The 23,829-nt window shown below is 36.3% G+C and overlaps 1 protein-coding gene across 1 annotated transcript in view; it reads left to right on the top strand.

Annotated features, from left to right (window-relative positions):
- Positions 1-23,829, top strand: part of LOC128240396 (sacsin-like) — a 69,683-nt gene that overhangs the window by 31,939 nt on the left and 13,915 nt on the right. Inside the window, exons 2-6 of the mRNA XM_052957034.1 lie at positions 7,787-7,959; positions 8,473-8,589; positions 9,198-9,345; positions 10,462-12,000; positions 12,582-23,323. Coding sequence (XP_052812994.1) covers positions 7,840-7,959; positions 8,473-8,589; positions 9,198-9,345; positions 10,462-12,000; positions 12,582-23,323 — 12,666 coding nt within the window. The 5' untranslated portion in view covers positions 7,787-7,839. The remainder of the gene's footprint in view (positions 1-7,786; positions 7,960-8,472; positions 8,590-9,197; positions 9,346-10,461; positions 12,001-12,581; positions 23,324-23,829) is intronic.

Below are 23,829 nucleotides of genomic sequence, written 5' to 3'. Positions count from 1 at the left end.
TTGGTTTGATAAGAAATCTGGATGGTTCAAAGTAGGTTTTTTAGAAGTCTGGAATAAGCTAGGACTTATGGAGTATATCAAGTAAGAGGATGATATGTTGAACAGTGATGATAACATTGAGTCTGGTGAATGAACAACAAGGTGTGGCCAATTTTGAACCCAGGGCCATAATATGAACAAACTTTGTAGCGGTCCACTAGACGATGAATCATGCCAAATATCTAAGCTCTAAGCAACGTAAGTTCAGAGGAGATGATTTTTGAAGTTTTCTCTATAAACATATAGAGAAAACCCATGACCCCCAAGGGGGCGGGGCCAATTTTGACCCCAAGGCCATAATTTGAACAATCTTTGTAGAGGTCCACTAGACGATGAATCATGCCAAATATCTAAGCTCTAGTCCAAGTAAGTTTAGAGGAGAAGATTTTTGAAGTTTTAACTATAAACATATAGAGAATACCCTAACCCCCTGGGGCGGGGCCAATTTTGACCCCAAGGCCATAATTTGAACAATCTTTGTAGAGGTCCACTAGATGATGAATCATGCCAAATATCTAAGCTCTAAGCAACGTAAGTTCAGAGGTGATTTTTTATTTTTTTTAATATAAACATATAGAAAAAAACCATGACCCTCCGGGGGCGGGGCCAATTTTGACCCCAGGGCCATAATTTGAACATTCTTTGTAGAGGTCCACTAGACGATGAATCATGCCAAATATCTAAGCTCTAGTCCAAGTAAGTTAAGAGGAGAAGATTTTTGAAGTTTTAACTATAAACATATCAAGTATATCCATGAACACCAAGGGAGCAGGGCCAATTTTGACCCCAAGGCCATAATTTGAACAATCTTTGTAGAGGTCCACTAGACAATGAATCATGCCAAATATCTAAGCTCTAGTCCAAGTAAGTTCAAAGGAGAAGATTTTTGAAGTTTTCACTATAAACATATAGAGAAAACCCATGACCCCCCGGAGCGGGGCCAATTTTGACCCAAAGGCCATAATTTGAACAATCTTTGTAGAGGTCCACTAGACAATGAATCATGCCAAATATCTAAGCTCTAGTCCAAGTAAGTTCAAAGGAGAAGATTTTTGAAGTTTTCACTATAAACATATAGAGAAAACCCATGACCCCCGGGACGGGGCCAATTTTGACCCCAAGGTCATAATTTGAACAATCTTTGTAAAGGTCCACTAGACGATGAATCATGCCAAATATCTAAGCTCTAGTCCAAGTAAGTTCAGAGGAGAATATTTTTGAAGTTTTCACTATAAACATATAGAGAAAACCCATGACCCCCCGGGGCGGGGCCAATTTTGACCCCAAGGCCATAATTTGAACAATCTTTGTAGAGGTCCACTAGACGATCAATCATGCCAAATATCTAAGCTCTAGGCCAAGTAAGTTCAGAGGAGAAGATTTTTGAAGTTTTAACTATAAACATATAGAGAAAACCCATGTCCCCCCGGGGCGGGGCCAATTTTGACCCAAGGGCCATAATTTGAACAATCTTGGTAGAGGACCATTTGGTGATCATACCTACCATATATCAACGGCCTAAGCCTTGTGGTTTGGGAGTTTTTCCTTTTGGTTGCCATGGCAACCAGAGTTCTGCATGGAATTGAATTCTTTGAACAACGTTGATAGAAGACCACCCAAGGAACATCCCTATGAAGTTTTATTAATATTGGCCCAGCGGTTAAGGAGGAGATGTCTTTTAAGTAAATTGTTGACGGACGACGCACGTCACGCACGCCGGACAAAAGGCGATCACAAAAGCTCACCTTGTCACAAAGTGACAGGTGAGCTAAAAATGGATACTTGTGCATTTTTCTTAAACTGTTAGTAATGCTTTATGCCATTAAAATTATTCTATTTAGATCTTATGTCAGCAGTCTTATATCACTTCTTTGCAGATATTTTGGCAAAAATTGGCTTAAAGACAAAAAATAAAAAAATTGTCAAAATGGTAAATCTGTGAGAGTGCAGCTTTTAAGTGTTTGAGAAAAGTAATCACCTTATCAACACCAGTAAGAAAACAAATACAGGGCTCTTTGCAGCTGTCTGTCCTTTAGTTAATTCAAAATGGTGAAGAAAAATAAAAGTTGTCTTCTGTTTTAACTTTTAAGTCATTCAAAGGAATATTGCCTACTGTTGCAGCAATTTGTGACTGCACATAGGCCTAAAAAAAATACATTTGGTTCGGGTTACCCGACCCTACCTACGGAATAGGCGCCGACCCTAACGTTTTTATAGTCAGTTTGAAAAAAAAAAATGAAAAACTAAAAAAAATAAAAAAAATTATTTTCTTTTTTCTTTTTTGTTTTTTGCTTTTCAATATGTAGTTTAAAACCTTAATTGCTTATATAGAAGGTAACTTTTACACCATTCTCCAATGATGAAAATGACATTCTTATATAAAGCCTAATAAAAAAAAAAATAAAAAAAATAAAAAGCCTACCTACCCTACCTATTTTTGAAAAGGATGTAACCCTAACCAAACAATTTTTTTTGGCCATATCATGTAGTATACACACACTGATATATAACAAAACCAAGTTCATTTGTCTCAGTATTTGCCTATTTTGGGCTTTCACTTCTTGAACATGTTTTGAGTTTTAGTGATATGAATAGGCTAATGTTTTTTATGACAATGATGCCGGTGATCTAAAACATATTTTTTTTAATCAAAAGATCCAGGAATGAACATATATTATTTGTGTGAAAAAACAACAGTTCAATTCATATTTTTATGTAATTTAGTTAAAAACAAAATTTATTTAAGTCAACTATATATATCTCTATATAATTCTATTATTAAAATATTTATTCCACAAAATATATTCCAACAGGGTCCTTCTGAGCTATTGAGTAATATTTTTTTGACAACACCTGAACAAATAGAATTGAGTATATCCTGTAATGCATGGGTTCTAGTTATGGCAGATTTATTCACCATTTATAAATGGTACGTTAGAAGATAGTTCAGAATGCATAATATATACAAATTAAGTTTTTTTATGAGCTACATTGAAAGTTACGGACGTTACTCAACATGCTTTGACATTGGTTTGACATAATTTTATATAATTGAGCCATTGCCGCATTCAGCACTCTTAGTGCTTTGATTGGTGTTTGTTTTTATGTTCGAGTATGTGGTAGTTTTCGACATGTTGTATAGTTGATATGGCCACAGGTCAATTGGAGGGTAAATACCAATACCAGTGGTGATGATGATGATGATGATGATGATGATTATGATGATGATGATGATGATGATGATGATGATGATGATGATGATGATGGTGGTGGTGGTGGTGGTGGTGGTTATGATGATGATGATGATGATGATGATGATGATGATGGTGATGATGATGAACATATTTGTGCTTAACCTAAATATGGTATCAAATAGGTTAAGTTATTTTTATAAACATAACACGATATATATCAGGAGTCTGTTGGGTGTACACTGATTGCAGTGTCCTCGATTTAACAAACAATTGTTGGGTGACTTGCAATTATATGAAGTTTATTTGATTAACATATCGATTTCCCCTGTTGCTCATTACTTTCAGAACGTTGATTATGCTTCAGGTCACGACTAATTAAGATTGAGTCTAATATTCTTATGTCCAAAAAAGCATGCTAGTAAACATCATCGCATTTCCTTTCTCACATTCATTTATATATATATATATATGAAGTTGAACACCGTTCTTACGAACACCGTTTATCTGAAATTATCGCTATTTCGAAATCATTTTCCCGTCCCGATTTTACTCCTTCTTTGTTAAATAAATTGTTGGTCTTTATTTCGAAATCGCTATTTCGAAATAATCACTATTCCGAAGTAAATATTACGGTCCCGATTTGTTTTTTCACACCTATTTATCAATTCTTATTTCGAACTCGTGTCAAAGTTTTTTCACACCATACTGCGAATACTCTCAGGCATCGGCTTGAGGTGACAATGGAGCTATATAAGCGCTTGTTAAAGAATGACATTGAGCACGCATATGTTACAAACGTCGATGTTAGAAGATGAGCGATTCATTTAGGTGATGTAGAGTGTATATACTTGCTGGTTAACACAATCTGAATATCATTCGAAAATATCTATATCATCTGATACGTTCGCCGCATTGCTCACTTAACCCGATACCGAACAAACCGAATGCATACATGTGCTGTCATTTCGTTTTAAAGGTTTTATGTTGTTTTAATAAAGAAGTAAAATAACGAATTATTCGTAAATTATTAAACACTAGATTAACAAATACTTTTGTTTACGAAAGATAACTCAAACTGAGTGTATCGTATTGGTAACGTGTAACCGACATTGCAATCTTCACGACTTAGTATTTCACGTCATCTATAATTCGCGAACTCTGTCATTTGCGGAAAAATGTTAGTCCGAAACATCGCTATTCCAAAGAATTTTTTGTTGGGTCCCTACGATTTCGGATAAACGGTGCTCAACTGTATATATCAAAACTAAGGTGAAGTGTACAGACCCTGACCGACCTTTTATAGACAGAGGCTGGTCCGTCTTTTGTTACTTAATTTTCAGAATCGTAGCAATGAAGGTGTCATTTATTGTAGCTACACGACCACACTGGTGGTCTAAATTTATTCTTTCGGCCTAATTCCTAACCAACTGGTGGGGGTAAAACACGTTTTCAAATTTCTCTTTTATACTGCACTGTTGCGGGTGGGGTGGGGGTGGGGGGTCAGTGGGGGTAGGGCGACTCAGGCGGTATTTGGCAGCCAACGGACGCATGCATAGCCGTAAAGCTATAAATCCACGAATTTAAACTATCAAGTGTTAGCTAAAATAAGGTATTTTTCTGATCAGTGCATTTCACGTATTTTGTAACAAGAAAACCAAACTTCTATGTTAATATTGTTACATTGAACAGGTGTTGCATACTGATAAGGAAATGAAAGACATATATATGGTATAGATTTCAATTTTATTTGTCTCTTTTCACGGGATTGTAAGGTTTAAAGTACCGACTACTTGTGTTTTTATCGTATAACGAAACACAAATGGATTGACTACAGTTTAGAGTGTTTAACATATCGAGCGAATAACATTATTAATAAACAAAATAGCAGATAAAGAATCTATTGAATGTTTTTAAACTACGTTTGTGTTTTATCTTACAGTTTAAGTTCAACTTACGGTTGATCACATGTTTAAGGATATAAAAGAATAGTTGAATATATTTAAAGAACGTGAAACTCTACTTGGTAATGTATACTACATTTACTTTGCTATATACCAACTAACACTACTACTAGATTTCCTCATAAACACATTGACTTGATAATCTGCCGGTAATGACACAAGGCTTTTTCAAAATAAATTCTGAAATATCAACAACTCCGTCAAATACAGTTTGGGGAAAGGTGGTACCAAATAGTAAGATTGCCGGTAGTGAGCAGTCAGTCTTGTCCGGACGAAAGCTCATGAAACGGGCGTCTGGTGTAAATGTTGGTACACATATTTAACACAATGTAATACAAGTCAAGTGTCCCTATGGTTGCAATCCAATTATATTTGACGGCCAATTTAAATTTAAAAAAATAGCCAGACGTGCGGTGTAAGGACAAAAACTTGAGAAAGGTTGGACGGATTAAAATACATTTGAACATATGTTTAAAGCATAAAAAAGGTCAATTTCAATTTTGATTACAAACCACAAATCATTAACGGGGCTATAGGCCCTGTTTGAAATTGCGAAAAAAAGGTGTACGGACGGAAAAGATTTAGCATTTAAATAGTATTTGCTAAACATCTTCAACACCATAAAGTACAGGTTCAACTTAGGAAACGGTGTCAAGCCAATAACTCATGTAACTGTATGTGTTTTTATGCTGTTATGTCCCCCTTTCAACATATAATTTGCAAAATAGGTGTCCGGACGATAATTTATGACAGGCTGGACAAAGGTTAATACTTGTTAGTGCATATGTTCAACAACATAAAATAAAGTTTTGGTTTGACTTTCTTCACAAAGTACAAATTTTACTGAGTGATGGTCCCTTTTCAACTGATTATTTGCCGAAATTTTGTTTGTGGACGATACACTGTGATAGGTACTTTTTAATATAAATTGCTACACGTGTTTAAATCTATTACTTACATTAAAGCTGCACTCTCACAGATATGCCATTGTTACAACTTTTTTTTGTCTTGGAAAGGGCAAAATTGCGTAAATATCTGCAAACAAATGATATATGATTGCTGACAAAAAATCAGATCGTCGATTGTCATATTTCCGTTCGAAAATTAATGTTTTATGGCTTAAACCGGTTAAGAAAAATGCATAATACATAATTTTTTTAACTTAAATACAAAAATCTGCGATTTATTTTTGTCAGCACTCTTACATAACTGGTTTTAATGGATTTTTCCAAAAATTGGCTCGTTCCAAGACAAAAAATAAAAAAAGTTGACAAACGTTCAATCTGTGAGAGTGCAGCTTTAAATTCCATTAAACTTACCTGATCACGGTATTCTCAAAGGTTAGCTTTTGTGGTAGGTGGATTGTCCAAAGTCCATCGTTAACAATTTCTACAAACGATATATTTTATGCCGCTTGGAAAAAAATCAAACTCAACAAGAATGAACTATGGCTAATACTTTTGTTATATGTCCATTTAGAGCTCTGGTTGCCATGGCAACCAAAAGAGAAAACATAAATGCTATATTTTTTTCCAAAATTATTATACCCCTAGCTTAGTGTTTTGGCAAGCAGCATTTTCTCGATTGTTCTAATCATGACCCTGGAGCCTGAGGGTCACTCTTTAACATTGACGTATATTTGGAAAATACACTCCAAAACGACAAAGCCTACATGTCAGATATGTTGGATGTAGCATTGGCTATAATGCCTCTTACAAGACTATTTAACTCATTACCCTTGGGTGAAAAATTTGTCATGCGTAAAGGACTAGAGTCCTCTACATGGATTGTTTAGATTCTTTCTCTGGGGTCAAAATTGGCCCCGCCATGCAAGTCAATTGGTTTTCATTGACCATTGTACGGACAATCTTTAAAAAGTGTTTTCCGAAGTGACATTGCCCAAAGGTCAGCTATTTTCTATGTACCATTGTTCTGTAGTCCCCTAAAAAGTATGTTCACATTGTGCCCGTTTGTGCATAATTGGCGCGGGCCTCGGTCTGTAAGCATTTTCGTTTCTAGTCTGACTGAGGCTCAGAAACTGAATTCTTAAATTTCCAAAATATCGAAAATGTAATTAATTTGACCAAATGTGTGCCTGATATCAGGTAATTTGTTACGGTTCCACATTTGTTACCATCTTTGATTCTATAATAGCATTTTTACAACAGCATAACAATTTTACTTTCCTGTGTCTGAGTCTCCAAAGAAGGCTGAAAACGTAAGTGAATATAGGTTCTAGATGTCACTGGTTTTACGTTTACTTATATAGGACATTTATTATATAAACTTTTTCGAAAAATCTCCAGATTGTATCTTTGTTTGAGATTTTTATGTTTTTGTGTTCTTTGTCAGTGTTAACCCTGTGTCAATAAACGGGGTTTATGTTTAAACGTTTGGCTACTGAGCTTGTTTCTGTAGTTTTTTTTCACATAAATATTGTGAAGAGGTCCTGTACATTTTATATAATGTTGGCACCCACGACCGTATTTAGGTGCCTTTTTCTAAGCAACAGTGACTTCCCTAGCAATAAGTGACAATATCGGATTTATTTAAAGCTTATTGCTTGATAATTCACGTGATTAATCTTTTCAGCTTCAACAAGTGACGGCAGACGGAAGGGGAAGAGGAAATCAACCAGTCAAGACATGGAGGCAGACGTGGTCAAAAAGAAGAAACCAGTCATATCAAGTTTCAAACAGCCGACTGTTATTGAACAACTGAAGTATATTCTAGCAGAATATCCAGATGGAGGACAAATATTGAAGGTTTAAAACGTTTCTTCATTTTCCGTTTACGATAATAAAAATCAATCCAACAAACGATATTCTACAATATTGTGCTACATTTATAGATGAGGATATGTTTTTCGTCATTTGATTTCAGGGTATAAAATAAGTTTTCACTGTGTTCTTTGTAGAGTTTTGTGCTTTTGTTCCATGTTTATATTTTGTATTTTTTTGTTTTTGTCTTCTAAGTCTTTGGCATGTACCCTGTTAAATTAAAGGGGGTTTATGTTTAAACTTTTGGCTACTGAGCTTGTTTCTGTTATTTTTCATACACATATTGTGACAGCATTTTGTCATCATCGGCGCAGGCGCCAGCGTCATCACGAATGAATCTTGATATTGGCCATAAACCCAGAACTGTTCCAAGACATTCAAATCAGCAGGACATACATTTTTTGTTCTATGACGATATGCACATGTTTAGCATGGCTCATTACTCTGGCCAAAATAATTATTTTATTCCTTCTTACAATATGAATGTTTGTCTTCAAGGAACTGATACAAAACGCCGAGGATGCAGGGGCAAGAACGATGGGCATACTTCTGGACGAGAGAAGACTTAACAGGACGGACGAAACAAGTCCTGCACAATGCAAGAAATACTTTCAGGTATAATATTGTACATTTAGTAATTGGTGCGGCCACTGACAACCAATTTCAGAGTTTTGTATGGAACCTTATACATGTACATGATAGAGATATCAGTCGAATGACAACTACGAAAGTGATAATAACAGGGATGACCATTATTTAAGCGACACTATTATTTAAAATCAATGCATTCACATGTATAACAAACATCCATTTTGACTAATAAGCCTTTAACTACTTACTTAATAATACATTTATGGAAAATATCAACTATTGATAAGAAGATTTTAACTGTGTAGTAAATAGCAGAATCCGCAAAAATATTAAATGATTGGTGAATGCTAAAAGAATAACTGTGGTCTACTATAGTCTCAAAAGGTTGAACTACCGTGTTTTATGCTCATTTCTTTCAAATTAAACCCAGTGTCCTTCATAAGAATCATTGTTTTCCACTATTTATTAATCCTTTTTGGATTATTAAAACAATATTATGAATTGTGGTAAATCTTATTTGGATGTAAAAGTGCATCTTTAATGTGTTAATTCATCTGACGATCATTTATATATACTTATAACAACAATGCGGATACCATTATTGATTATGATGACAACTGCTATAACTGTAGGCTCCAGCCATGTGCGTTCACAACGATGCCGAATTTGCTGAAAAAGACTGGAAAGGAATCATCATGATATATAACAGTGTAAAAAAGTTTGACATACTAAAAGTCGGACGTTTCGGACTCGGGTTCAAATCAGTTTTTCATTTAACAGGTTTGTTCATATTATTGAAATATTTTGTTACAATTTTCTTAAGCTTGAAAATGATGAAACTTTTTGTTGATATGATAAAAAATACAACTAAAACTGCAGGGGCAAGCCCATTAGTATTGAAAGAGCTAAAAGCGTTGAAATGCTGTAGGCGCAACAAGCCTGATTGTAAACAGTAGCCGATAATTGACTGTCATTATCTAATAAAACGCAAAGTAAAATGATGAATTTTTAATACAATTAAGTAGTTTTATAATAGTCACCGACAAACGTATACCTATTAGGAAAATGATTTGAAAATTGCTTTCATATCGATCAAATGTTTATTGCTAGTTTAAAATTAATTAAAATAAACCCGATATTGGCTATGGACGTTTTGACGTTTTGTAGTAGGTAAATGGTAGTCAACATTTCCATTTTTTTGCGTTATTATCTATAATTATTAATTACCTATTCGCCTCGGTCATCGCCAAGATTTATTTAAGCTTCTTCGGTTAGCTAGAAAATTCACATTGACGTTGCAATCTTATTAACGTATTTAAATAAAGTGGTCTTTTAATGTGCACTATTTAAACCGCAAAACAACGTACGGCCCCACTTTGATACAACAACCCACTAATTCGTTTGACTGTCTCATCTCAAGAACAAGGATTGATCGACGATGCCTGATTTCGATTTGCGGTACTTAAGTATTCCGATTTGCGGCCTTCAGGTCATAAAACATAAGCATACACCTATTAAAAGGCTAGGGCAATAAAGACACTGAACGAAAGACACAATATAAACATCACAGAGTTGATAGAAATCAGTTAAATTGTTTTCGAAGAGACTACTTGAACAGTCCACTGATGCAGTTGAGCGCCCGACGCAATTTGCCTTGTACCGTAGGCCTTTAACACCTTCGGCTTTTGTACCTTTTACTTAATTATAACAAATTAGATTATATATAAACACTATGCCATGTTTTTCTTGACAGGCTACTTTTATATTTTAGCGTTTTGATAATATTAGCGTTTTGGTAACATAAATGGAAGCCTCTAACACACACGCAATTTGTCTATTGTCGGTAGTTTTCATTGCATTACAAAGTAATAGCAAATGTAATATCTATATTTACAGATAACCCCTGCATAATCAGTGGGAAACGCATGCTGTTGATGGACCCGCTTCATCCGGCTGGCTGCGAACCGGCAACAATGGAAATAGGAGATCTAGGCGAAATGGAAGGGTTTGATACAAACGCTTTTATACAAGCACTTGATGGTAAATTTGGCTTCAATCGAGAAACACTGTCATCCGGATATTTCAGAGGAACGCTGTTCTGGTTTCCTCTCCGCGAAATTCCGAATACGCTATCAGACAACGTGTACACTGTGGAAAAAGTAATGAATTTATTCAGGGCGTTTCAACAGGATTCATCTAGCATCCTCCTTTTCTTGAAAAGTCTTTCGGAGGTGACATTGTTTACGGATAATCAGTCCCAGCCGCAAGAGAGAAAAGTTTATGCAAAGGTTAAAATAGCGGACTCTGGCGTAAAATGCTTGGCACAGAGAGCTGCATTTGCAGACAAAGTGAGCAGTATGACACCTGAAAGCGCCGACATTTCTTTAATTATGGAAGTTCCCATTGAATGTTTCTTTGACGGAAGTTCGAGTTCAAATACTACTTGGCTTGTTGTCAATTACGTTGTTAGTGAATCGGCTTCGGATGAGCTTAACCGACTTATGAACGATGAAAGCATTGGTCTAAGTCCATATGTTGGCGTTGCTGCTCCTATGACAACGACTTCTCAGTTCAATGGTCATATATTCTGTTTCCTGCCTCTTCCGAAAGAAGGCTCGAAACTAACAGGGTTACCATTCCATGTAAACGGGTTCTTCGCCCTTAGCTCCAATCGACACCACTTAAAATGGGAAACTGATGAAGATAAAAACCAACAGCAGTACGATAAAAATGTCCATTGGAATCACCTTATGACATCTGAAGTACTGCCGCGAGCCTACCGATTAATGTACAACGCTGCAGTCAGTAGAAGTAATATTTCTGGAAATTCAGAGAAGGATGTAAAGAGGGTGTATGGCCTTGTACCAGATCTTGACAATGTTAATGAGAATTGGAAAAGTTTTGCGACAAAAAGCATAAAATGTATGCAAACCGAATGTGTTGTTTTTGCAAATGATGTTGGGCGATGGGATGTGTGTCAGAAATGCGTATTTGGAACAACTGCCACGTTTGACACAGAAGAAATTAAAACGTCAGTGAGATCCTCTATGATACGAATGGGAAAGTCTTATGCTGAACTTGATGAAATTTCATTGAAAACTTTGCAGATGGTTTTTACCACGTCAGTTATTTGTGTCTCGCCGAATCTGATTACTAACTTTCTACAAGAATCGAACGCGTACCAATGCCTCGCTGATGAGATGAAAACAGACCTTTTAGTTTACATCTCAGCTGATAAACAGTTTGATCGACTGCAAGGACTGGAATTATTGCCCCTTGCGAATGGCATATGGGTAAGTTTTCGAAACGAAGGGAATGCCATATACCTTGCAAGTGTGGACGAGATTGAGATTTTTCCTGATTTTAAAGACCGTTTCGTTATGGCAACTCGAACCTCGAAAAGCGGCAAAGCATTCAAGGCTATACTTGAAGAAGGTGAGTGGGAAGCTAACACATATTTTCTTTTTAAAGGCTTGCATAGATCAGTGATTTTTATGGACAAAAACGAAAGAGTTGATAGCATAGTTGAATATATATATATATATATAATATAAACATATTTATAAAACATATCAACACCTTTTAACTGCACTGTCACAGATGGACAATTTAGGAAACATTTTTATTTATTTTTTGTCTTGGAATGAACCATTGTCTTCGTAAATATTTGGAAACTAGTCGTATTAGATTGATGACAAAATCTCAGATCAAAAGTTCTAATATTAAAGTTTTGTGTCTAGAAGTCTTTCTTAAGTTTTAAGAAAAATGAGTTTTTTCTGCATAACATTTCCGAAGGTAGATATGAAAAACAACTTCGAACTGATATTTTGTCACTTGTCTTATAAAACGGTCCTTTTGTGAGAGATATGAAAAAGTCTCTAATGTTTCTCACTAAATGCATAGGTTAAACATTGCGTATGTCCAATCCATTTGCCAATTTGGCCAAGTATCTTCACCATTGGAAATTTATATATGTACTCTTTAAAGAAAAAAATAGGAATGCAAATTTATTTCAGTGTTAGGGAGCTATCGTATTTCAAACCTTTCCACCGACGCACTTCTTACTTTCTTGCGGGAATCTCTACAAGCATTTGTAGACACAGAAATGAAAAACTCCTCAAAGTTCAGTCTACCTTGGCTTGAAAAGGTCTGGAGATTGGTTATGAAATACGGTTTAGAACATTTTAAAGATTTGCGACTTCTACCACTTCTTCAAGAAGGGACATTTGATGGCACGTACGTTGTCAAACTGGTGCCGTTAACATATCCTTTCGTCCTGAGTCGTTTTAACAATGTAACAAAAGGTTTCAATGAAAATGTGAAGAAGGCATTGCAGCTTCTAGGAATAACCGTGCTTGAGGATCTACCGAACTGGCTGCCGAAAACATATTTGAATGGATATGTTTCTCAGCTGAACCACTACGAACTCAGAAGATGTTTCGATACAATTGAAGAGGACAATGTTTTGGCTCTTAGTACTATATTCAATAGCAAAGCAGATGACGAAACACGGAAAGACTTCGTGAAATACTTATGTTGCAGTGAAGAAGATTACAGAATGTCTTTTCTAGAGGAGCTTGAGATATTCAAAATGATATCAAAAACAAAGGGATGCGAGAAATATGCTCGGCTGAAAATGGCAAGTGTTTTCATCGATGAAAAGACTGAAAATGAACTACCTCGAGATATTGATATACCAATTGAGTGTTTTAAACGGGACAAGACGAACAGGAGACTGATAACAATGTGTGATATCCTTGAATTGACCACCGAGAAATTTGTAAAGATAAAAATGCAAGAGATAACTAAAAGTGGGTACGCATCCGACACATACGTCTTTATGAAGTTCTTTCTGAAAAATACAATGATGTTTAAACCACAGACAGATATAATTCAAATGGCATCAAACATAGCTTTTATCAAACATGATAGCAAACTAAAACGAGCATCGAATTTCTTTGATCACACAGATGCAAACCTGAAGAAGCTATTTTTAAAACAAGATGTATTTCTTCCAGAACAGGTCTTTCCAACACGATTCTTAGATGGTTTAAGAGCAATTGGATTGAAATCCGCTAAGTGTGTCAGCGCAGATGACCTTTTCAGCATCGCACAAGTTCTAGATTCATTTAATTCAAGCGGTGTATTCGAAGCTGAAATCAATGATAAAGCCAAAGCTCTTCTTAACACTATCGAGAGTAATCCAAATCTACTTCAGAACATCGTGCATGTTAGGAACAAAACAACAAGCCTTGGAGAAGCGTTACGGACACTACAGTGCTTTCCATGTATAAACAATGACATCGGCAATGTAGAGTACCCCAGAGCATTGCTAATTAAAGATTTAAAACACCTTTATTGTCCAACTGATCTACGAGATTCTCGATACAGTATGCTGATCGGTTCAATAAAACCACTGATACGTTCTTATTGCAAAGAGCTTGCAGAATTTTATGAATGGACAAAACCGCCTTCCATAGAGGACCTCATTGAAAACCTCAACGTTGTAAAGGGAAGGTTCGTTGATACCAAATATGATGTCGCAAAAGTGACAAAAGCTATATACTCAGAGTTGGCGAGGCAGAAAGACGATGTTGTAATTAAAAAAGAGATATTTGAAGAAACGGCCTTAATCTGGACCGAAAAGGGATTCACAAGGCCGTCACGCACAATCCTGAAGCAAAATGTTGGTGATATCCTTCTTAGTCCTTACTTTGAATACATTCCCGACGAGTTCCACAACGTACATAACCTTTTGGAATCCCTAGGAAGTCACCCCATTCAAGATAGACGTGTACTAACGCAACTCCTGCAAGAGATACAGAAGAAGTACCCAGCTGATGGAGTTGATTTAGCTGTTGTTTCTTATGACAAGAAGCTCGTCAGAGATGTTTTAGAAAAGTTAGCAACGCTAAATACAAACGATGAAGCCGACATAGAGTGGATGAAACGAAATGTGCTAATAATGATAGACACAATTGACGAAAATACTATTAAATTTGATTGCATTTCAAAATGTGTATATGACAAAGAAAGAGACATGTCTGATGATTCAGATGAAGAAGAAAAGTTCAAATATGTTCATCCATCGTGTATAGAACATGCAATGAAACTTGGGGTAAAGTCGGTCACACGTCAATCATTAATGGACGCTGAAGATATCGAAGATTGGGGTCAAAACGAACGTTTGACAACACGACTTAATCGGCTTTTGAAAGAGGACTATGTAGATGGTCTCTCTGTGCCTAAAGAACTCATTCAAAACGCTGACGATGCAGGCGCCACGGAAATAAGCTTTCTTTACGACGAACGGGACCACATTGGTTATAGAAAACGTCTTATTAGCAAAGAAATGTCAGAGTGTCAAGGAGCTTCGTTATTTGTTTACAATAACACAACATTCTCCGAAGATGATTTCAAAAACATTACACGCATAAACGAAGGAACAAAACAACATGACACTTCAACAATTGGAAAATTCGGACTAGGATTTTGTTCCGTTTATAATGTAACAGATGTTCCCAGTCTTGTATCAGGTCAAAATATGGTCATTTTCGATCCACATGAGCGGTATTTGGACGAGAACAACCCCAAAAGGGGCATCAAGTTACCTTTGTCGAAACGCACATTGGTAAAAAGGCATGTCGATCAGTTTATGCCTTTTGAAGGATTGTTCGGCTGTTCGATCGTAGGTGATTCATTTACACCATTTGAAGGAACTCTATTTCGTCTGCAGCTTCGAACTGCAGTCCAGGCCGATAAAAGCGAGATTTCAAAAAAGGTTTATAACAAGGATGAAGTTTTTGGGCTTCTTAAAATGTTGAGAAAACATGCAGGAGACTTGCTTCTATTTTCACAAAATGTGACGACTATAAGAATTTTCCACCTGCGGAAAGATTATGTCTCTTCTGACGATGTAAAGCCTGTGTTTGAGATGAATAAAAGCATAATAGGTGATACATCTAGTCTTAAGGACAGATTCTCAGTATTGAAACTGTGTTCGCAGACACATCAAACAGTTGAACATGTTCAAGTTGTCTCACTTGTAACACAGGTCTCTAGTTCAGAGCTTTTCGAGGCAAGCACAACAGATAATAATGATACACGATTTGTCATATCTTGGTATAAATGTCCAGAAGACACACTCCAGTGTACCGATGAAACAGCTATTCCTGTATCGGCAATAGCAATTCCAGATATCTATTCTGATAAGGGAGTACATCGTTCATTGTCTGAAATAGGTCATGGTTTCTATAATGAAGGGCATTTGTTCTGTTTTATGCCTTTACCAGTGATTACAAATTTGCCTTTCCATATAAATGGCTTCTTCAGCGTTACACAAAATAGACGAGGTTTATCTATTGCCACAGAAGATGATAAAACCGACAATTCGTATCATTGGAACGACTCTTTACTTTCAAAGTGCACCGTTCAATCATTTATTAAGTACTTGCGTTTCCTAGCCGAATTTTATGCATTTGATCAGACTGCATCTGACACACAATATTACGGAACTTGGCCAGACTCTGGGGAACAAGCAGTTGAGCAGTTTGTTAAAGCATTTTACATCACCGTCTTGCAAGATGATCCACATGTATTCAGAAGTAATGAAAGTCAACTGTATTTACCGTTCAGCGGTATATTAGTGCTAAACGACGAAATACGAAACAATGAAACGTTATATGCAAATGCTTTTGAATTTGTAAAATGTGTTCCTATCACTAACAGTAGGATTGTCGTGAATTTGCCTAGGAAACAGTTTGATAAACTCGTGCATTATAATCGCGATGCTAGTGACATTCTGGATGTTGTCATAACAGAGGAAATGTTGATTATTCATCTGTTGGATAATATGAACAGTGAATATTGGATAGGAAAAACGGATGTGCGTAATGTCATGCTATTGCATGCAATCTCGTACCAAAACAGAACCGTTCAAGAAAAGTTAAAACGTGTTTCCTGTATTCCCACTCAACCCAATGAACGTCTTAGAAAAATCGATGAACTTATACACCCTTATTCAGAATTGGCGAGACTATTCTCAGAAGAAGAAGAACGATTTGTGATTAAGACAGAGGAATTTAGAGATAGCAAATTACTTAACAGGTTGGTTGAGTTAGGCATGATGTGTGATACGTTGACTGAAGAATTATTGATAGACAGATGTAAAAGTGTAGAAATCATATCACAGAAATGCTCGGAATGTACAATGTCACGTATAGATGCATTGTTATTTTACATGAATACACGAATATCAAATATAAAAACATCGCTTATTACAGAAATTGGAGGTTTATCTATACTTCCGGTGCAAACAAGACTGCCAGAATGGCTATTCTCATTTCAATCCGAAAATAGAGAAGACATGAAGACTATCACAGATGATTTGTGCCACGAGCACAAGATACCGAAACAAACTGTTAAAGTTCTGATTGGGAGGCCTTGTACATTATATGAAAGCCGCTTAATGTATGCAATTGGTTCAGTTGAATGCGTAGTAGACAGCAGATGTGAAATAAGTCAAGCGTTATCAGAACTATTAGGCATAAGATCGCAGGAAAACTTAACTGCAAATGTGTTGCTGCAGCAGTTAAATGTGTTAGCCGACGAATATAAATGCCCCGAGCTTAGTTTTAACGTAATGACTGAACAGATAGTGCATCAGGTATATTCTGAACTGGATAACGTGTTGACGAAACCATCGTTAATAGAAAACCTACAATGCGTCGATAAAAAGATAAAAGATGTGTTTGATAAAAAAATCATTTTGATCGGCAAAACATTTTACCACGTGAAACAAGTAGCTATGCATATGGACACAGATTGCTTCCCGGAACTGTGCGTTTTGCATAATATGTCGGATTTAAAGTTACGATTGTTTAGAAAATTAGGTGTTAAAGAACACTTCGGCATAGAAGATATAATTGCAGTCATGAAAACAAAAAGTTTGTTATGGAAAGAAAAAACATGCAGAGAAGTGAAAATAATGATAAATTTACTTAGAAATTTACATTCAGTAATGGAACGCGAAAATATAACGATTGAGAATCTGCAACAGTATAAGGATTTCATTGTTGCACCAGATGAAAAGAATGTTTTAGCCGTTACAAGTGAGCTAGCTTTGGAAGACCAAGCCGTATGTTGGCAAAGAAAGGTCAGACTAGTGCACGGTGATGTGCCACCAAATATCGCGAAAGCTGTTGGGGTCAAATCAAAAAAAGCAAGTTTAATCAAAGGATTTTCAAGAGGAATATCTTTCTTTGGACAAAAAGAACAGCTGACCACAAGATTAAATGGTCTTCTTATAGATTATCCTAGTGATGTCAGTATATTCAAGGAGTTTATTCAAAATGCCGATGACGCTGGTGCGACCGAAATCAATTTCATAAAATTCTTCAGAACGCAGAAAATAACACATTCAATAGGACAAAATCAAACGATAGGACCGGCATTGTGTATCTACAATAATTCGCATTTTACGGATGATGATTTCGATGGCATAAGAAATTTAGGAATAGGTAGCAAATCCGATGATCCAACTAAAACGGGACAATACGGATTGGGGTTTAACGCAGTTTATCATATCACAGACACACCGTCGTTTTACACTAAGGGTCCTGGCTTAGGAAAAGAAGGAGTTCTTTGTATATTTGATCCTTTGTTTAAGGATATCCCTGAAACAGGTGAACCCGGTATTAGATGTAACCTCGACAAAATGGATGACGAACTTAAGGATATTTTGAAAGGATATCCAGAAATCGAGTTCAATGTTGGAACAATGTTTCGTTTACCATTGCGACAAGAAAAGTCAGAAATAAGCGTGCATTGTATTAGTGATTCCGAGATTGATAAATTACTTGGTTTTCTTCAAGAGGAGGCAAGTACATGTCTTCAGTTTTTGAAAAACCTTAAATCAATAGCAATTTCAACTTATATAGATGGCGAGGTACGCAACGAGTTTAGCGTGGAAGCAAAATTGACGGATTCGGATGAAATGAAAAGAAAGCAATATTTTGATAATGTTAGGATTCGTTGTAAAAATAATATGAATGATAAGTATAAAAACATTTTAGAGGATCCTTTTTCTGTGACGTACAATCTGTTTATTGTTGAAAATAAGGGTCGGTGCAAACGATGGCTTGTATGCAATCAGTTTTCAAGTGATACTAAACCAGACGAAAAAGACACTTCATGTAAACTTAGGCCGGCATTCGCCGATAGGGATCTTGGCTTAATGCCAACAGTAGGAATATCCATACCGGTGTTCGAATCAGAAGTATCCGACCTAACACAAGCTCATAAGGCTTTCTGTTTTTTACCATTGCCTATAGGAACAGATCTTCCTTTTCACGTGAATGGCCATTTTTCAGTAGATCGGGGACGACAGAACTTAACCAGCAGCAGCGTGGGCGAAACATGGAATAAATACTTGTTGTCCGTTTTATTACCGAAAGCATTTTGTACATCACTCCTTGAAGTACAGAACATACTTTGTGGTCTTTCTGAGGAAGGTATGAATCTGGCAAAACTCAAGAAAAGACTGAGGCTATACAATAACAACTTTCCAAGATGTTTACTTGCAACAGACGGTAAGTGGAAATACTTCGTACAAAATGTATACAAAATGATTCTGGAAAAAGAGTGTAAATTGTTTCCGATTCTGCTCACATCTGATTCTCAAGATAAACCGCATGGTTTACAATTGGAATGGACGCATTTAGCTCGTAGTGAAGACGATAAGACAGGTGGTGTTTTTAACAGAATGCATTCGACACACGATGAGCTGAATTTACAACAAGACCCGGTGAAGTCTATAATGTTGAGAATCGGAATGAAAATTGTAGAATGTCCCGACGTCGTTAAAAATTTGATTGAGGAAGTGAACGTGAAAGTTTTAAGTTGCACACCTAATTTAGCATTGAAGTACATTCGTGAAACTAATGTGCAGATATGCGGTAAAAAGATAGAGCAATCATGCTTTATGTCGGTTGATCATTTCAGAAAGTTAATTCCATTCCTTCTTCAGTCTAGTCGGTTTCAAGAAATGACAATTTGGCTGCCACTCTGTCTTACAGAAGACAACGTAATTCAAATGTTTGATTCAAATAAGCCGGTATTTTGTTCAAGATACTTTCCCTTGTTACCCGGGTCTTCAAATGAATTCATGCACAGAGACATAGTGAATTATTTTGAGATCAAGGTGTATCTCTTTCAATCTGGAATGTTAAAACAGTTAAGTGTGCACGATCTACGTAATAGGCTTCCTTCCTCATATAATGAAACTGATTTCCATGTTGGAAATGATTTAGCAGTTGCATCGTTTCAGTTCAAAGACATGAATTTTGACCTGAAGATGTTTTTCAGATTTTTGCACGAGAAGTCAATCAACTGCAATAAAGTGTTTTCGGTGGACCAATTCATTGCGAATGTTTTGTGTTTCAAAAGTTGGCCTTTTCTACCATCACATAGCACAGCACCCGGGTGTTCATCAAAATGCCTTATTCCATTGCAGCAATCTTGCAGACTGTATACAAATGGAAGCGGCTATGAAAATGTTCATAGAATTATTTCAAGACTCAATATTCCTACACTAGACACAAGCTGGTTATTTATTGATGAAACACTGATGGAATTTGAAATAAAACGTGGGTTAGAGGCAATGATATCGTCTGTTTCGAATCCAGTTGAACTAATAAAGTGTCTTAATTTTTACAAACAGACTCTGCAAGACACCATAACACGTTTTGAAGCTGTCGAAATTCTTGGATATGTTTCAGAAAGAATAACAGCAATGGATATGGATGTCGATCTTGTGAACATGATACGGTCTCTGCCGCTGTATGAAACTGCATACGGAGATTTAATTAGTATTGAGAACGAAAATGATGTTGTCGTTCTTTCTGTAAGAATTCCCCCAGATGGAATGAAAGAAATCGCCGAGGCTACAAATACGACTTTTGTGAGGTTTTATGAAAAGTATTCCAAACTGTTGAAGCATATTTCATCAAGCCTTGAAGTTAATCGGCTATATGCAGATATAATTGTGCCAAATTTTCAAGTAATTCCTCCCGAACATCAGATGAAACATCTGGAATATATCCGAGATTATATTTGTACAGGTTTGTCGGAAAACACATGGTATACAGACAGGATTACTTTTCTTCTCACGGACATTCCATTTATTCGAATTGGAAATCGAGAACGACGTGTTAACGAATTCTTTAGCCACAGAAACAAAGTATTTGTTGAAATGCTTACAGATGATGAATTCCTTCCAAATCATTTAAGAACAGACGTATGGAAAAAATTTCTTGAAGCATTGGGACTTGTCACAAAGCCAACACAACAAAAAGTGTTGGAATTCGCCAAATGTATTACACATGATTCAGTAAATGTCCAAGGGAACATAAACGGACTGAAAAAAAAATCACACACACTGACGTCATTTATTTTGAATGCTGAAAAAAGTTTCTTTAGCCCAAACGTCCTTGACGAACTTAAGATTGTAAAGTTTGTAAACTCTCATGAAGTTAACACTGACAGAAGCGCAATATGCAAATCGTTCAGCAAGCCCAATGAGTTCATTTGTTTTAATGGGTCAACAACATACACATGGCAGGACATATGTTGGTCAAGTACACATATTTTGCACAGTGATATTCAAATCAGGTCAGATGAACGTCGTGAAGAACTTGGTGTTTTGAAAAATCCGTCAATAGAAAGAGTTATTGTGCATAGTCACAATGTGACTGAAGTATTCAAAAAGAAAACTACTAAGACGCATGACGAATTGAAGTTTATCACTCCACTCTACGACTTTTTCATGAACCATCTAAACAGCCCGGAGTTGATAAAATTAAGGAATTCATATTTTGTTCATATACCTGACGAAGCTATGGTACGAGCCGATATGGTGTATGAAACCTCCGCGTTAAAAAGCACTGAGATCAAGCCATATTTGTATCAGCTACCAAAATCCTTACGAAAATACATAGACTTGTTTGAAAAACTCGGAGCGATGAGTCTAGTTTGTAGATCACAGTTTGTAAATGTGCTGGATTCAATACATACTGAGTACGGTGATCAAAGTTTGCCACCGCCGGTGCTTAAAAAGGTTGCACAGACGATCACACTTTTGTTCAAACTTGAAGGATCACTTGGAGATAGAAATGCAAAGTTGTTTCTCCCAAACAAAGAAAAGAAACTGAGGGAATCGTCAAGTCTCACTGTCTGTGACAACAAAACATACGCGGGAATCATAAAAGATGTTACTGACATTGACTACTTTCTTGAACTCAATGAAATGGAAATAGAGGAGTTTACAGACTCAGCTGCAGTGTTTGAGACATTGCCAAATTCTATGCAGCCATGCTTCTTAAGCAAAGTCGTGAGTGAAAGAGTGTCGTTAGAATCGATTGTAGTTGTTGAATCACTTGTGTCCTATGAATGGCAGTACTTTTTACGAAGCGACAGTTTTATTAATGGAATAATCAGGCTCATTCGTGCTCAGGGTGGATTAAGTAACAAGGGAAAGCCAACAAATGATTTAGAAGATAGATCAAGAAACAAATTGAGAAATGTCCGCATTAAACAAGTGAATGGGTTACGAACAAAAGTGTCATATAAAGGCAGTGTGCTTGATGGGATAAGTTTGCAACGGATATGCTATATAACAGAGATAAATTGTGACGATGAAAACTCGTCTTTTGAGCTGTACTTTGACTCGCGTGGCACTACAGACGAGAAAATGATTCTTTCTGAGGAGGACGGAATTTTCGATTTAGTACAAAAATGCACTGACCATATCATGGACAAGGACAAATGTAATATATTGAGTGCAATATTGAACTACAGGAATGATCCTGAACATATTGCTGAACTGCTTGATAGACGTAATATTGCACAAGTCGATTTTAAGCCCTCTTCCGTATTTCCAAAGCCTGGTACCTATGTTAATCGAGACTTTTACCCATTTCTACTCCATGAAATAGTTCCCTTTAAAGCGCATGAATTTGAATTCGTAGCAATGGAAATTGAGTATGAAGATGATAGAAATAACGCATATATATACGTACATATCATGAGTCAAATTCAAATGGTTGCGGGATCTTTAGACATAGCGTTACGTTACAATGTAAATGCTGGCGAGCCTAGAGGTTTCATCGAAGTGCCGATTTTCAAACTTTATCGCTTCGTTTCCCCAAATTCTCAAAATACTTCTACAGAAGTGGAACTTTACGACTCACAAAATATAATCACACGACCTCTTGACGAAAATCGCCGAAGAGTAAGGGAATTGTTAACTGCAGCTTTTAAGATGTGCGAAAAAGATAGAAAGATATTGATTAAGCGACTATTGTTAAGGTGGCATCCCGACAGAAATCCTGGTTTAGAGGAGTATGCGACGGAAATATTTAGCTTTATTAAAGAACTAATCGTCGAATTGGAAAGAAGAGAATTTTCTGCGGGATCTAGCGGAACATTCGTGTCTCGTTACCGCAATTTTAGTTCGAGGATTGTAAGCGATGGTCAGGTGTTTGCTGAAAAATTCCGAAACAGAAGACGCAATTATCAATCGTTTTTCTCCTGGGGCTTTAATACTGGCAGTAGCAAAGAGTACGTTCCTGTTCCTAATCCCGCAGAAGCGGATAGATGGCTTTGCCAAGCAAAAACGGACTTTAAAGTCGCGAGTGTAATGATTGCCAATACCGAGGAGTCGTTCAAGGGTTTCAACTGGATCTGCTATCAATTTCACCAGGTCAGTAAATAAAACAATATTTAGATATATCATACAATATAAAGCACCTGTAGTCATGATCAGTTCGCTAACTGTTTACTTAACAAACGTGGATACTTTCACTGGATTTGCTTTCAAATATATTAGTTAGGGTAATCTTGAATATGATATACCTGTTGCCATGAGCCACGCTTGACGATGACGGCTCTTTTAAGAGCCTCAACTCAAGTTCCTATCAATAACACCACGAAAAGCACATCTGTAATTTGATTGATAATTTGAATTGCTGTCATTACAATATGACAAATTAACAAAAGTTATTGAAGCATTCATATAGAGTAACTGAATTGAAAAAAATCAGAACATACGTTTATTTCAAATCAAACACATGATACACTCTAAATGAATTTGGCCAACATGACTTATGACAATTGCACACATATACAGAGTAAAAAATGCATGGCTATCGACAGATCAATAATCAACATATACAAATCTGTATCTCTGAGTTTGATTTTACGTACACT

The sequence above is a fragment of the Mya arenaria genome, chromosome 7 (genome assembly GCF_026914265.1).
Source record: "Mya arenaria isolate MELC-2E11 chromosome 7, ASM2691426v1".
Lineage (NCBI taxonomy): Eukaryota > Metazoa > Mollusca > Bivalvia > Myida > Myidae > Mya > Mya arenaria.
Note: the sequence above shows the minus strand (reverse complement) of the source record. Positions and strands in the feature narration are given on the sequence as shown.